This window comes from Aegilops tauschii, chromosome 3 (assembly GCF_002575655.3).
Source record: "Aegilops tauschii subsp. strangulata cultivar AL8/78 chromosome 3, Aet v6.0, whole genome shotgun sequence".
Classification (NCBI taxonomy): domain Eukaryota; kingdom Viridiplantae; phylum Streptophyta; class Magnoliopsida; order Poales; family Poaceae; genus Aegilops; species Aegilops tauschii.
Window position 1 is genome coordinate 436,718,531 of NC_053037.3, and position 14,769 is coordinate 436,733,299.

The 14,769-nt window shown below is 54.0% G+C and overlaps 1 protein-coding gene across 1 annotated transcript; it reads right to left on the bottom strand.

Annotated features, from left to right (window-relative positions):
* Positions 1–12,875: 12,875 nt before the first annotated feature.
* LOC109780323 (uncharacterized) lies at positions 12,876–14,326 on the bottom strand. The gene has a single exon (XM_020338916.3). The coding sequence runs from the start codon at positions 14,076–14,078 to the stop codon at positions 13,263–13,265; it is 816 nt and encodes a 271-aa protein (XP_020194505.1). The 5' UTR covers positions 14,079–14,326; the 3' UTR covers positions 12,876–13,262.
* Between the last annotated feature and the right edge of the window lie 443 nt (positions 14,327–14,769).

Below are 14,769 nucleotides of genomic sequence, written 5' to 3' on the forward strand. Positions count from 1 at the left end.
CTCTACTGTCCAAGTCCTGCCGCAGGTCATATGTATGTTCCCGAGCTGTTTTATCTCTGACTTTACGGTGAGGTAGTACGGGCTGGTGTTCGGCTTGAGTTGCCGCTTTGTCCCGGCCACGTGGTGGTCGGTCAGCCGCATTGCACGATGATGGTATGGGCTCCAGCGCCTCGTCATCAAACTGAGGTAGCAATTTGCGCTTCGGATAACTTTTGGCCGGGCGCTTGAGGCCGTATTCCTCGGCTGCCAGGACATTAGTCCATCTATCGTTGAGCAAATCTTGATCAGCTTGAAGCTGCTGCTGCTTCTTTTTCAGGCTCCTTGAAGTGGTATTAGCCGGCGCTTGAAGCGCTCCTGCTCGAGAGGTTCCTCAGGCACGATGAAATCCTTGTTGCCGAGGCTCACCTCATCCTCGGAGAGCGGAAGATAATTACTGTCCTCCAAGTCTTCGTTTACGGCCTGTTCATTAGGGCTGACTTGCCCATCTTCCCGTTCACCCTGTTCGGAAGTTGGCTCAACGGGGTCTTCATTGTCTTCGGCATCGTCCGGAGTATTATTTTCTCATGTGCTGGTATTGCTGTTTTTCCTACGGCGTGATTTAGAACGGCGCTGCTGACGCCGGTGCTATGGCTGTATCTCAGGAGGGTTATCCCTGACTGGGTCTTCTTTGTCATCGTCGTTATTCTCTTTGGGTGTATCCACCATATACACATCATACGAAGAGGTGGCCGACCAGCGTCCGGTAAACGGCGGGTTTTGGGCCTGCTCGTCTCCTGCATCGTCGTCCATACCGTCGATGTCTTCGGAGCCGTAATCGAGCATATTGGTTAAGTCCTCAATAGTGGCTATGAAGTGGGAGGTGGGTGGGAAGCGAAATTCCCCGTCATCAACCCCCAGTTCAAACCGGATATAATTCGGTTGTGAGTCCCCTGCTAAGGAGAGGGTTTTTAATGAGTTCAGCACATCGCCTAAAGGTGAGTGCCGGGAGATGTCCGTGGTGCTGAATTCAACAACCAGGGCCTGATCGGCCCTGACGGGCGCGGACGCGCGTGGTTCGGAACCTGTGGCTGGAGAAGAATCCGAGGTTCCGATGACATAGGTCATGCTCGAGGTTGGGTCTGTGTGCGGCTCCAGCGCCGCTAAGTCTGCGGCTCCCGTGGCGGGGTTGAGCTTCCCGTCCTCGGGTGGCGCAATCTGCTCCGGATCTAGGGCCGGAGCACTTACAGGTGCTATCTCCTGGGTATGGTCCGATGATAGATTTAGGTCATGCTCATCGCGGTGGCAGGGAGCGGCTGCCGTGGCCTCGAATCCATCGAAGATCAAGTCTCCGCGGGTATCAGCAACCTAGTTCAAGTTTCCAAACCTGACTTGATGGCCAGGGGCGTAGCTGTCAATCTGCTCTAGATGGCCAAGCGAGTTGGCCCGAAGTGCGAAGCCGCCGAATACGAAGATCTGTCCGGGGAGAAAAACTTCCCCCAGGACAGCTTTGTTTTAGATGATTGACGGGGCCACTGAACCTCTTGAAGACGACGCAGCGGAACTCTCAATGAAAGCACCAATGTCGGTGTCAAAACCGGCGGATCTCAGGTAGGGGGTCCCGAACTGTGCGTCTAAGGTCGATGGTAACAGGAGACAGGGGACACGATGTTTACCCAGGTTCGGGCCCTCTCTATGGAGGTAATACCCTACTTCCTGCTTGATTGATCTTGATGAATATGAGTATTACAAGAGTTGATCTACCACGAGATCGTAATGGCTAAAACCCTAGAAGTCTAGCCTGTATGATTATGATTGTCCCTATGGACTAAACCCTCCGGTTTATATTGACACCGGAGGGGACTAGGGTTATACAAAGTCGGTTACAGAGAAAGGAATCTTCATATCTTGGACGCCGAGCTTGCCTTCCACGCCAAGGAGAGTCCCATCCAAACACGGGTGAGAGTCTTTGGTCTTGTATCTTCATAGCCCATCAGTCCGGCCCATGTCCAATAGGCCGGACGCCCGAGGACCCCTTAGTCCAGGACTCCCTCAACGACACCTCGAAGTCGTCCTCCCTAAGGGGCGAGGAAGCTCGTGGAGGCGTCTCGCTTTCCATCATCTCCGGAGGCAAGTCCCCCGATGAGGAGGACTATTGAGGTAGATAGCGGGCCGGACTGCAAACATATAGTTTAAATGTTACCCTGGCAAACTGAAAAGAACGGGACATGTCTAGAGCATCCTTGTTCACTTACAACTCGGCAAAGGGCTTGTGCCTAGAGAAGAGATCGGCTTCTACATCAGCTTTCGAACCCGAACCATCTGACAAGGACATCTTCCCTCTCTTTGGTGCCTCCACCTCCAAGTCTTCGAAGGCAGTCCTTTTCTTCCCGTGTGGAGAAGGGATACCACCTTCTTCTTCCCCTTCGTCCTCATCTTCAGAAGAGGGAGCTTCAATCTCCCCGGGCGTAGCGTCCGGTATACCTTTAGAGCGGAGGCCACCTTCAGCCCTTTTGTTCTTCTTCTTGTCCTCCTTCGCCGGCATTTCATACGGCACCGGGGCCAGTGATGACCCACAAGTATAGGGGATCTATCGTAGTCCTTTCGATAAGTAAGAGTGTCGAACCCAATGAGGAGTAGAAGGAAATTATAAGCGGTTTTCAGCAAGGTATTCTCTGCAAGCACTGAAATTATCGGTAACAGATAGTTTTCTAATAAGGTAATTTGTAACGGGTAACAAGTAATGAAAGTAAATAAGGTGAAGCAAGATGGCTCGATCCTTTTTGTAGCAAAGGACAAGCCTGGACAAACTCTTATATAGAGAAAAGCGCTCCCGGGGACACATGGGAATTATCGTCAAGCTAGTTTTCATCACGCTCATATGATTTGCGTTCGTTACTTTGATAATTTGGTGTGTGGGTGGACCGGTGCTTGGGTGCTGTCCTTACTTGGACAAGCATCCCACTTATGATTAACTCCTATTGCAAGCATCTGCAACTACAAAAGAAGTATTAAGGTAAACCTAACCATAGCATGAAACATATGGATCCAAATCAGCCCCTTACGAAGCAACGCATAAACTAGGGTTTAAGCTTCTGTCACTCTAGCAACCCATCATCTACTTATTACTTCCCAATGCCTTTCTCTAGGCCCAAACAATGGTGAAGTGTCATGTAGTCGACGTTCACATAACACCACTAGAGGAAAGACAACATACATCTCATCAAAATATCGAACGAATACCAAATTCACATGACTACTAATAGCAAGACTTCTCCCATGTCCTCAGGAACAAACGTAACTACTCACAAATCATATTCATGTTCATAATTAGAGGGGTATTAATATGCATAATGGATCTGAACATACGTTATTCCACCAAATAAACCAACTAGCATCAACTACAAGGAGTAATCAACACTACTAGCAACCCACAGGTACCAATCTGAGGCTTTGGGACAAAGATTGGATACAAGAGATGAACTAGGGTTTGAGAGGAGATGGTGCTGGTGAATATGTTGATGGAGATTGCCCCCCTCCCGATGAGAGGATCGTTGCTGATGATGATGGCGATGATTTCCCCCTCCCGGAGGGAAGTTTTCCCGGTAGAACATCTCTGCCGAAGCCCTAGATTGGTTCCGCCAAGGTTCCGCCTCGTCGCGGCGGAGTTTCTTCCCGAAAGCTTGCTTATCATTTTTTTCTCGGACAAAAGACTTCATATAGCAGAAGATGGGCACCGGAGGCCTGCCAGGGGGCCCACGAGGCATGGCGCGCGCTCAGGGGGGTAGGGCGCGCCCCCCACCCTCGTGGCCAGGGTGTGGGCCCCCTCTGGTATTTTCTTCGCTCAGTATTTTTTATAAATTCCAAAAATGACTTCCGTGAAGTTTCAGGACTTTTGGAGTTGTGCAGAATAGGTCTCTAGTATTTGCTCCTTTTCCAGCTCAGAATTCCAGCTGCCGGCATTCTCCCTCTTCATGTAAACCTTGTAAAATAAGAGAGAATAGGCATAAGTATTGTGACATAATGTGTAATAACAGCCCATAATGCAATAAATATCGATATAAAAGCACGATGCAAAATGGACGTATCAACTCCCCCAAGCTTAGACCTCGCTTGTCCTCAAGCGGAAGCCGATAACGATAAATATGTCCACATGTTTACAGATAGAGGTGTCGATAAAATAAAATACGGACATGAGGGCATCATGATCATTCTTATAAAAGCAACATATATATATATATATTGTCATATGATTTCTTATGCTCAAGTAATAATCTATTCACAATGTAGAGTATGAATTAGAAACTTCATTGAGAACTAACAAACTATAATCTCAGTCATTGAAGCAATTGCAATTTATCATAACATCAGAAAGAGTCAATATAAGAGCTTTTCAGCAAGTCCACATACTCAACTATCATTTAGTCTTTCACAATTGCTAACACTCACGCAATACTTATGGGTATGGAGTCCATAAACCCCACATATGAGTCCACCATACCTTCCTATATGCGGTATCTACCTGCCATTCCAAGTAATTTGTATGTGCCAAACTCTAAACCTTCAAATGAAATTCTGTTTTGTATGCTCGAATAGCTCGTGTATCAACTAGGGTTGTCTGTATCTTCCATACTAGGCGGGTTATTCTCTAGAGGAGTGGACTCCGCTCCTCACTCACGAGAAAATGGCTGGTCACCGGGATGCCCAGTCCCATGCTTTATGCAAATCAAATCAAAATAATTGCAAACAAAACTCCCCCGGGACTCTTGTTAGTTGGAGGCACTCGTTGTTTCGAGCAAGCCATGGATTGATGCTTGTTGGTGGAGGGGGAGTATAAACTTTACCATTCTGTTTGGGAACCGCCTATAATGTGAGTAGCATGGAAGATATCGAGATCTCTCGGTTGTTATGTTGACAATGAAAGTATGCCGCTCAAAATATTATTTATCTCTATTTCAAAATCGAGCTCTGGCACCTCTACAGATCCCTGCTTCCCTCTGCGAAGGGCCTATCTATTTACTTTTATATTGAGTCATCACCTTCTTATTAAAAAGCACCAGCTGGAGAGCACCACTGTCACTTGCATCCATTACTATTAATTTATATTGACTATGACTCGATCTCTTTTACCATGAATTACAATGTTTAGTCAGTCCTTGATCTTCAAAGGTGCTCTGCATTTATGTTTTGCGGTCTCAGAAATATACCATCTTGTTATATCATATTATGATTGTTTTGAGAAAGTGTTGTCATCCGAGATTTTTTATTATTGCTCGCTAGTTGATTATGCCATTGATATGAGTAAACATGAGACCTAAGTGTTATTGTGAATATAGTTAGTCATAATCTTTGCTGAAAACTTGAATGTTGGCTTTACATATTTACAACAACAAGAGCAAACAGAGTTTGTAAAAGTTTTTCTTTAACACTTTCAGTTTATCAACTGAATTGCTTGAGGACAAGCAAAGGTTTAAGCTTGGGGGAGTTGATACGTCTCCGTCGTATCTACTTTTCCAAACACTTTTGCCCTTGTTTTGGACTCTAACTTGCATGATTTGAATGGAACTAACCTGGACTGGCGCTGTTTTCAGCAGAATTGCCATGGTGTTATTTTTGTGCAAACACAAAAGTTCTCGGAATGACCTGAAACTTCACGGAGATTATTTTTGGAAATAATAAAAAATACTGGCGAAAGAATCAAGGCCAGGGGCCCACACCCAGTCCACGAGGGTGGGAGGCGCGCCCCCTGCCTCGTGGGCCCCCTGGTGCTCCACCGACCTCAACTCCTACTCTATATATTCACGTTCGGGGACAAAAAAATTAAGAGAGAAGGATTCATCGCGTTTTACGATACGGAGCCGCCACCAAGCCCTAAACTCTCTCGGGAGGGCTGATCTGGAGTCTGTTCGGGGCTCCGGAGAGGGGAATCCGTCGCCATCGTCATCATCAACCTTCCTCCATCACCAATTTCATGATTCTCACCGCCGTGCGTGAGTAATTCCATCGTAGGCTTGCTGGACGCTGATAGGTTGGATGAGATTTATCATGTAATTGAGGTAGTTTTGTTAGGGTTTGATCCCTAGTATCCACTATGTTCTGAGATTGATGTTGCTATGACTTTGCTATGCTTAATGCTTGTCACTAGGGCCCGAGCGCCATGATTTCAGATCTGAACCTATTATGTTTTCATGAATATATGTGAGTTCTTGATCCTATCTTGCAAGTCTATAGTCACCTACAATGTGTTATGATCCGGCAACCCCGAAGTGACAATAATCGGGACCACTCCCGGTGATGACCGTAGTTTGAGGAGTTCATGTATTCACTATGTGTTAATGCTTTGGTCCGGTACTCTATTAAAAGGAGGCCTTAATATCCCTTAGTTTCCAATAGGACCCCGCTGCCACGGGAGGGTAGGACAAAAGATGTCATGCAAGTTCTTTTCCATAAGCACGTATGACTATATTCGGAATACATGCCTACATTACATTGATGAATTGGAGCTAGTTCTGTGTCACCCTATGTTATAACTGTTGCGTGAATAATCGCATCCGGCATAATTCTCCATCACCGATCCAATGAGCTTTTCACATATTGTTCTTCGCTTAGTTACTTTACCGTTGCCACTGTTACAATTACTACAAAACTATCACTGTTACTTTTTCCACCATTACCGCTACTATCATACTACTTTGCAACTAAATACTTTGCTGCAGATATTAAGTTATCCAGGTGTGGTTGAATTGACAACTCAACTGCTAATACTTGAGAATATTCTTTGGCTCCCCTTGTGTCGAATCAATAAATTTGGGTTGAATACTCTACCCTCGAAAACTATTGTGATCCCCTATACTTGTGGGTTATCATCCTCCGCTGCCATCCTGAACTTTGCCTTGTCCAGGCGGGCACGGTGAAGCGCCCGGAGCTTCTGAAAGTTGGCGCTCATGGCCCGAAGGAGCTCCTCCTCCTGGGAAGCGCCGCCACCGGCGCTCGGTTCGTCAACAACCTCAAGCCCGGCGGTGGCGAGCACCTCGTCATCGAACACCTCCCCCTCGGTGGGTGCCCTGGTGCTCGCTGCCCCTGGGAGGTGGACGAACAGGTCGTCGCTCACCTTCAGATACTTGCCCGAGCCGGAGGCAGCAGAGGAGGAAAGCTGGTCGTCAACCATCCCCTCCTCGGCAGCGGCCTTGCCGGCCTCTCCGGTCGGCTCCTTGCCAGCCTCCTCGACAGCGGCCTTGCCAGCCTCCCCGGCAGGCCCCTTGGCGGCATCCTCAGCAGCGGTCTTGATGGCCTCCTCGGTGGCGATCTTGTCAGCCTCGGCCTCAGCGTCCCTGGCGACCTCCTCGATGACGGTGTCGATGTCCTCCCGGTCTGCCGGGGAGGGATCTGGATACCGAGAAGGGGAATGAGGTGGAACCAAGACCGAGGTTCAAAAAGAAGAAGAAAGAACAAGGACGGACAGCAAACAATTTACCCGCACCAGGCTGGGAAGATGTTGCGCCCTCCCCGCCAACATTCGTTGCCGGGGCAGAACCATCGGCACCCAAGTTCACCTCCCCCTCCTCCATATGTATGGGCTCGGTGGTGGATGCCCTTGCCGGGGACGCCCCTCCGGGCGGCGTAGTCGAGGGGGCGGCATGTTGGGAGTGGCCCTCGGCGGCTCCTCCTGCTGCCGTTCTCCTCCTGCGAACCCGGCAAGGTCAACGTCGAGAACTCACACCCCAAGGTTCGTCAATGGAGGAGTAAGGGATGAGCTTACGCTGGGGGCTGAAGCGAGGGCTACGCCGGGGGCTGTTTCCGGGCTGCTGTCCACCAACAACGGCGTGTTCGGAGTGCCCGCCGGGGGCTTGTCGCCCGTCGAGGCCCTGGCCCTCTTCGCCGCCATCTGGGCCAACGTCTCCCTGTCCCTGCAAAGATGAAAACAAGTCAAGAAAAGCGGCACGGTCTGAAGGGACGGGGATGATGAAGGGCAAGATGCTTACTCATCCTCCACCTTCTCTTTCGCTGCTTCCTCTTCCTCCTTGGGCTGAGAGACCCAAGATCGAAGTCGACCTCCGGGTCGACATCTGCGGGAGGAGGGGAAGGGGATGGAGTCCGACCACGCTTGGACGAGGAAGAGGCGGTCGCTTTCTTCTTCGCCACCGCGGCCTTCACCACCTTCTTCGTTGTCGCAGCCCTCGTCGGGCGCATGGACTCCTCCTGGGTCTCTTGCCGCCGCGCGGTCTTGCCAGGCTGGACCGGCTCTCCAGAGCCGGCCCGCCGCAGGACGCGCCTTTTTCCCATGGCCGGAGGGTCGTCAGCCTCGGCCTCTTTCTCGGTCGACTCCTCGACCACATCTTCGGTGAGGGGGGCCCCGATGCCGGCGCTGCTGGCCTCCCCAGCAGACTCCGCCCATCCGGCAAGCTCCTTCTCCTCCGCGGCCGCCTCGGCCTCGTCCTCCTTGTGGCCGGCGCTGCCAGCCTCCCTGGCAAGCGCCGCCTCCGCCGCCCTGGCGGGGATGTAGTCCAGCTCCTCCTTGGTGGTGTCCTGGACGAGCAGCGGCTCGTCGTGGACATAAGCCTCCGACAAGGTGTCGAAGAACTCCTGCACCTTCTCCGCTGGCGGCTCGGCCCAGGATGGGTCAAGGCCGTGCGCGTTGAAGTCCGGCATCATGGCAATGATGGCGGACTGGCGAGAGTTGTTGCTCAGCGGGACCACTCCCGCCGGCAACCCGAATAGAGGCCCCTTGACGGCCTTGCCGGCCTTCGCGGCCTTGCCGCTCCTCTCCGCCCTGCCGTCGCTGTTCACGTCGAGCTGGAAGAGCCTTTGACAGAAATGGGCATGCCCCATCAGCGTGAAGTTGTGCTTCAAACCAGGGCAAAGCCTCATGATGTCGGCCGCATTCCTGAAGAGCCAAGCCGGCCTCCCCTTGTTGTGCAGTGGAGCAATTCGGCGGCGGATGAAATCAGCCCCGATCATCTCAAGGGTGAGCCCGGCCATGGTGAGACGGTGGATCCTGGTGGTGGTGACCGTGAGCTTCTTGTCGTTGACATCGACGTCACCCTAGTCCTTACGGCGGGCCGGCGGGCTCTGGTGTACCCGGCAGAACTCCGGTGGGTCCTTCTCCTCGATCCATAACCACCGGCTCCGCCGCTCCTCCCACCTCTCCTTCTAGGCGCCCTCCGGATACGTCTCCTTCTCCTGGGTCCGTGGGATCCAGGTGATGCAGCCGGAGATGGCGCCCCCTCCTAGATACGGGGATAGAAGTAGTGGCGGAAGAGCGCCGTGTTGGGAAGCATTCCGGCAAAGCTCTCACAAAGATGGGCAAAGAAGGCCATGCACTCCACGACGTTCGGCGTGAAATCAAGAAGATGGAAGCCATAGGTGTGCATGACATCATTGAAAAAATCGGCGAAAGGGGGGCAGAGCCCGCAGGAGAAGTAGTCAACGAAGAAAGGATACCGATTCGGGCCGACCTCGGCAAAATCGGCGGGGATGATGTGCGTGGCCGGATGCCCCGTCGTCTTCGCCCCCCACAGAGGCCTAAAGTAGTCCCTGAGGTGGACCGCATCGACCGTCGAGGGGAAGTAGGCAAGCTGCGTCCGGAGCACCGCCAGCTCGCTCTCCAGCAACTCCTTCTCCCCGGCGTCCCCGGCCACTCCCTTGCCTCTGCTAGTTTTGGGCGCCATGGCGACCAGGGAAGAGGTGAGGTTGAGGGCAATGAAGGCGCGGAGGCGGCGGACAGAGGCGGGAGCTTTGGCTCTTTCGCCTAAGGAAGAAGAGAGGAGCGGCGGTTCCGAGATTGGAAGAGGCGCAGAGGGTAAATGAGGAGCGCGCCCGCGGTTTTTCCTTTTTTATGGGGAAGGCGGGGCCGTCTCTTTACCATTTACTGCGATGTGATGCATCAGGGAAGCAACCGCCCCACGCATGACCCCCATGTCACGCATGACCCCCACCTCGCGCGTTCAACGTGGGTCATGGGGAAGCGCAGCGGGCGAGGGAGTTACTGCGGTAAAAACTACGCCGCACGCACGCCCGCGCACCGTTTTGGGCCTGGCCCAATAACGCCCCGCGCTTATATGTGGCCCAGGCCCGGGGGCTCCTGTCGATGTACAAAAGTAGGGGTCCCTTTTCGCACCCCTTTACTTGCGCGCGGGCAGTCGCAGCCCCATGCCCCTGGCCACCCTTGGCGGGGAAGGGGAAGCAAAGCCACAAGATAACCAGAGCAACGCCAAGACAGAAACACAAAGAGCAGAGGGGCGAGGTGAACTCCCCCGGCAAGGCCCTTGCCGGGGCGACCTCCACAGCTCCGGCAAGAGCCTTGCTGCGGCAACTTGCCCGACACCAGCAGAGCCGCCACCCTTGAGCCCAAGAGTTCCAACACCATCAACCACATTGGAACCAAGGCTCGGGAGACACCTTCATGGTGGCATGCAGATCTTTGTGAAGATCAGAAGCACACAATATCAGATGAGAACCAGAAGACGACGATCCTCGACAAGATCCTTGCCGAGGGAACCCACGAGACCCCCGGCAAGACTCTTGCCGAAGACATCCGCGGGGCCGCAGCCAAGCCCACATCCACCAAGACTCCATCGCTGTTCCCATACAGCTACCAGCCCAACAACTAGGCGAGCACCTGCCTGGCGACGCGCGGCCTCTAGGCCAACTCAGCAAGCACCTGCGTGGTGGCTTGCAGATCTTCGTGAAGACTCTGCCACCGCACCAACTCAGCAGCCAGCCAGCCAGCGTGGCACTACACGCCTCGTCAGTTCGGACGCGCGTCGAAGCCAGGCGAGGCGCCAACAGCTGGGACGAGCTTTCTTGCCGTCCCCGATAAAGCAAGAAGGGCACGTCGGCAGCGCATTAAATGCGTTTGTCCTACGGTGCCAGAGGACAGACTCGACCACTGTATAGCTTTCCACCTCTTGTGTGCCACTGTGGCAGCCCCTTTGTCTATAAAAGGAGGCCCGCGGCGTACTGGGAGAGGATTCGGATCTTTTGGACCCTGCACGCCTTGTAGCTAGTCCAAGAACACCAGATAAACAGAAACCAGCAGGAGTAGGATATTACGCATCACTTGCGGCCCGAACCTGGATAATCCCCCCGCGTTGATCTCTCAATCCCGCTCTTTCCATAGCCCCGCGCCCGCCAACCGTAGAAGGGATTCCAGTGATCCCATAGGTGTCGTTTCCCCCGACAGACCCCGTGAATCTCCACTCAAACAAGCTTTGATCCTTCTTCCGCACCACTGCATTGATGTGGCTGGTACTAAAGTTTTTCAGTTCGACCGAGACGTCCTTTGACCAAAACAAACCGATGCCCCCAGGAATCATCTCTCGGATTGTAGAGCAGATTTGGGATCCTCACCCACATGTGCAGACGGTCAAAAGTGACCTCATCAGGTCTCATATGATCCTCAAAATCAACAAGAATTACTGCATGTTTACTAGCATGCCAAGGCGAGCCTATCCAGATTCGATCTCGATCTCTCTGGGTCTCGAACTCTGCCACAAAGGTGTGCTCTCCCATGGATCTGAACTGCAGACCCCTAGGGTTTCCCTACGCTGGCCGAAGAGCGTTGGCAATGGTTTGGATGTGGAGTAGATGACGATGGAGCACCTTGCCTGCCAATAGCCACTTCTTCGGCTTCCCTTCATCAGCATCATCAATCATCAGAGGCGTCGCCTCCTCATCGGTGATGCCCAGCTTTCCAAGTGCTTCTTCTAGTTTCGCCCTAGCCGACCGAGGAGAGTTGGGAGCCGCCCTCCACTTGCGCTTGAGGGCGGCACTGCCATCCTTCGTCGGAGCTCTGGTGCGACCTGCCCGATTAGATCCGGCGGCCGCCGTCAAGTCCACCACAAAACCCTAATCGTCCAAGGGGTTTTAGGTCTCGAGAGGAATTCTGCCAGTCGATACACATCGGGATTTAAACCTTGAGCTGGGGATACCACGGTCCTTCTAACAATCCAACCACAGGTTTGGTTCGCAGGCAGAAAAACTGTTGCTCTAACTAATCACCAGGGCGGCACCTTACCCATTACCCGACACGAACCATCTGTTCCGTGTACCGGCTTCGCACCACTTCCACAGCAAAGCCATGGATTGCAAAGCAAAGCTGCCGATAATACATCGCTGGTCCCAAGTCCTCGCGAGCGATCTCGGCCCACCCTGTTCGCCGCTGGTATAGCAAGGGTGGGTGCCAGAAATCTGCCCGTCGTTCCTCTGCCCAAACATGACCATCTGATTCGCACGAGGAATTCCAGTGGGCCTGGAGACAGCAGGAGAAACTGGTCAATGAGCACGATGCGGCCTTTGGCGTGCGTGGATCGACCGAAGCACTGCAGCTGGACGCCGAGACGCGAACCAACAGTCCAACGCAGCCGTGGCTGATGGCCGCAGGCACGTGGTCAAACAGTGCGCAGCAGAGACACCACGGGCGAGGGGCGAGCCTGCGCCGACACGTCAATTCTGCTGGTCTTCTTTACTTGCAAGCCAAAATGGCCAGCCAGTGGACGGCGCAGCGGAAGAAAACAAGGCGGGATCTCGTGATCTCTCACAGCGCGCGTCTTCTCCCTCCTCGCGGGGAAATCGTTTGTTTTTTGACACCGGCGGGCGCATGGTCATCCCATCGGATGCAATGCGGAGATCTGTTTTTTTGCCTAGGTTGATGAGCGCTTTGCGGATCTGATTCTTTCTGATTAGATCAGAAAGCTGCGTGGATGTTCCTCTCGTTCGACTCGATGGCACCCCACCGTGGCATGGCGTGGCGTGGCGTGGTGGGGCAGCACTGATGAAAGCATCCGATGTCTGACCTCTCAAGCCTGACGCAGTTATTCAACAACCGAGGTCATCTCAGGTTCAGAACTGAGCACTGGACCACTTGCCAAAGTGCGATTTGCAATGTTCGAGACAGTACGGGTCACAAACACAACTTAATCGTCTGTCAACTTGCCTACATTCTCAAGAACTGATTAAAGATAAGGCTCTAGCAACCCAAAGGAAATGGCAGTGTACATATAGTGGATACCGTATGCATATAGGATCTGAAGCAAGGCTCCACGATTTGGTAAAACAGATCGGCAAAATAGAACGAAGATCACCCACAAGAGCCAAAGAAGACGACCCCACCCAACGCGTAAGCCAAAAGCCAGCAGCATTACGCGGGAAGATGGCGGCAGCGTTACATCACCGCGAACCCGCTACACTTTTTTTTACTGCTGCTAGCCCAGGTTAATCAGCACGCCACACCTAAACAGGGATTAGTCGAGACATTCGAAGGAGCATAGCGGGAAATCGGACCAGCATCAGAGGAAGATGAAGCACTCCATGGACACTAGCGGGTTCTCCAGCGACTCCTTTCCCTCGCCGTCGCCGTCGCCTTGGCCGTCGGCACCGGCATTGGGTTCCGCGACGCTTTCCTCGCCTGCCGTGGTGACGGCGTCGTCTTCCGGCTGCGGCGGCGGAGACAGCGGTGGAGGGGCCTCCCGCGCCCGCCGCGGCGAGGCGCGGCTGCTCGGGACGGGCGGCTTCCGCTGCAGGGACGCGACCGGGCTCGCGGCCCGATGCTGCTCCGGCGACGCCCGCTTCGCCGCGGGCGACGGCGACCTCCGCACGGAGCGATCCCGTGGGTCCCGCCGCGGAGGAGGGGACGGCGAACCCCGGCAGCTACGGGACCGGACGCCATAGGTGGCGGCGGCGACAGCGCGGTCACGCCGGACTAGCCCCAGCTCGCCGGAGACAGCGCGCTTCCTAGCCGGCCTCCCCGGCGACCTCTCCGGCCCCGCCAGTGAGCTGGTCGCGACGGACGACTCGGACGCCGCCTCGGACCTCTCGTCGGTGGCCATCGACAGGCAGCTCCCGAGATCGCTCACCGCGGGGACGGGGTCGACACTAGCCTTCACCTTCAGCACTTCTTCCTCCTCCACAGTCACCACATTGGCGACGGGCTTAGGCTCGGCCGCCACCTTAGTGCTCGGCGTCTCCGAGAGCACCTCCTTGACCTTCTCCTCCTCCGGCGACGGCGGGGGCGGGGGGTCGCGGTCCTCCGGCTTGTAGCGGCGAGGGACGGCAGCAGAACCGTCTGGATGCTTCATGCGCTTCTTGCTGCAGCAGCAGCCCATCTCTCCAGCTGCCGCCGGCTCACTGGGCGGCCGTCTCCGGCCTCCGGCGGTCGATGTGGCGGTTGAAATCAGTTAGTGGCAGTGCCGCGGGTAGTGTGTAGTGCTGGTGGTTGGCTCTGGAAAAGGCTTCGTTCGCTTCGGGGTACTAGTACTTCGGATTTGCGCGAGGACCGTAGAGGGGCGGGGGGACTGAATTTCTGTACGTGTACGAGTAGTAGCGAGGGCATCCCAACGCCGACCATGAAACTCCCGCAACCGTTTAGATCGCGTTGGCCGTACCACCTTCCAACGCGGTCCTGTATCGATACATAGCATATTCAAACGTGTTTGCTTTCGTAAATCAGAGATACACATGAGATGTTTGTGGGAGTGCGCACTGATTCCAAGTCCGCTTCTAACCATCGTGACCCACTAAAAACCTCTCCACTCCGCGTGCTTCCATTCAGGCGCCAGCTGTCTGCATTCATGTCGATGTAGACAGTAGAGCCCGCATGCTCCACGTTAAAGGCACCTCGGGGTGGATGCGACTTCTCGCTGCCTCCGTCATTGAAGTGGCGCGCCAGCTAAGGGCGCCGCCCACTGCACGTCCGGCTGAACACGCCTTCTCGCCGTATTCAAATGTCTCCATTAAACCCGCGTGGAAACCGAGAAATCTACTCCGGTCACACGCCCATTTGCGAGCGGGCTTGCA

Coding starts and splice junctions, on each gene's coding strand:
- LOC109780323 (XM_020338916.3), bottom strand. CDS start 14,078: ATGGGCTGCTGCTGCAGCAAGAAGCGCATGAAGCATCCAGACGGTTCT.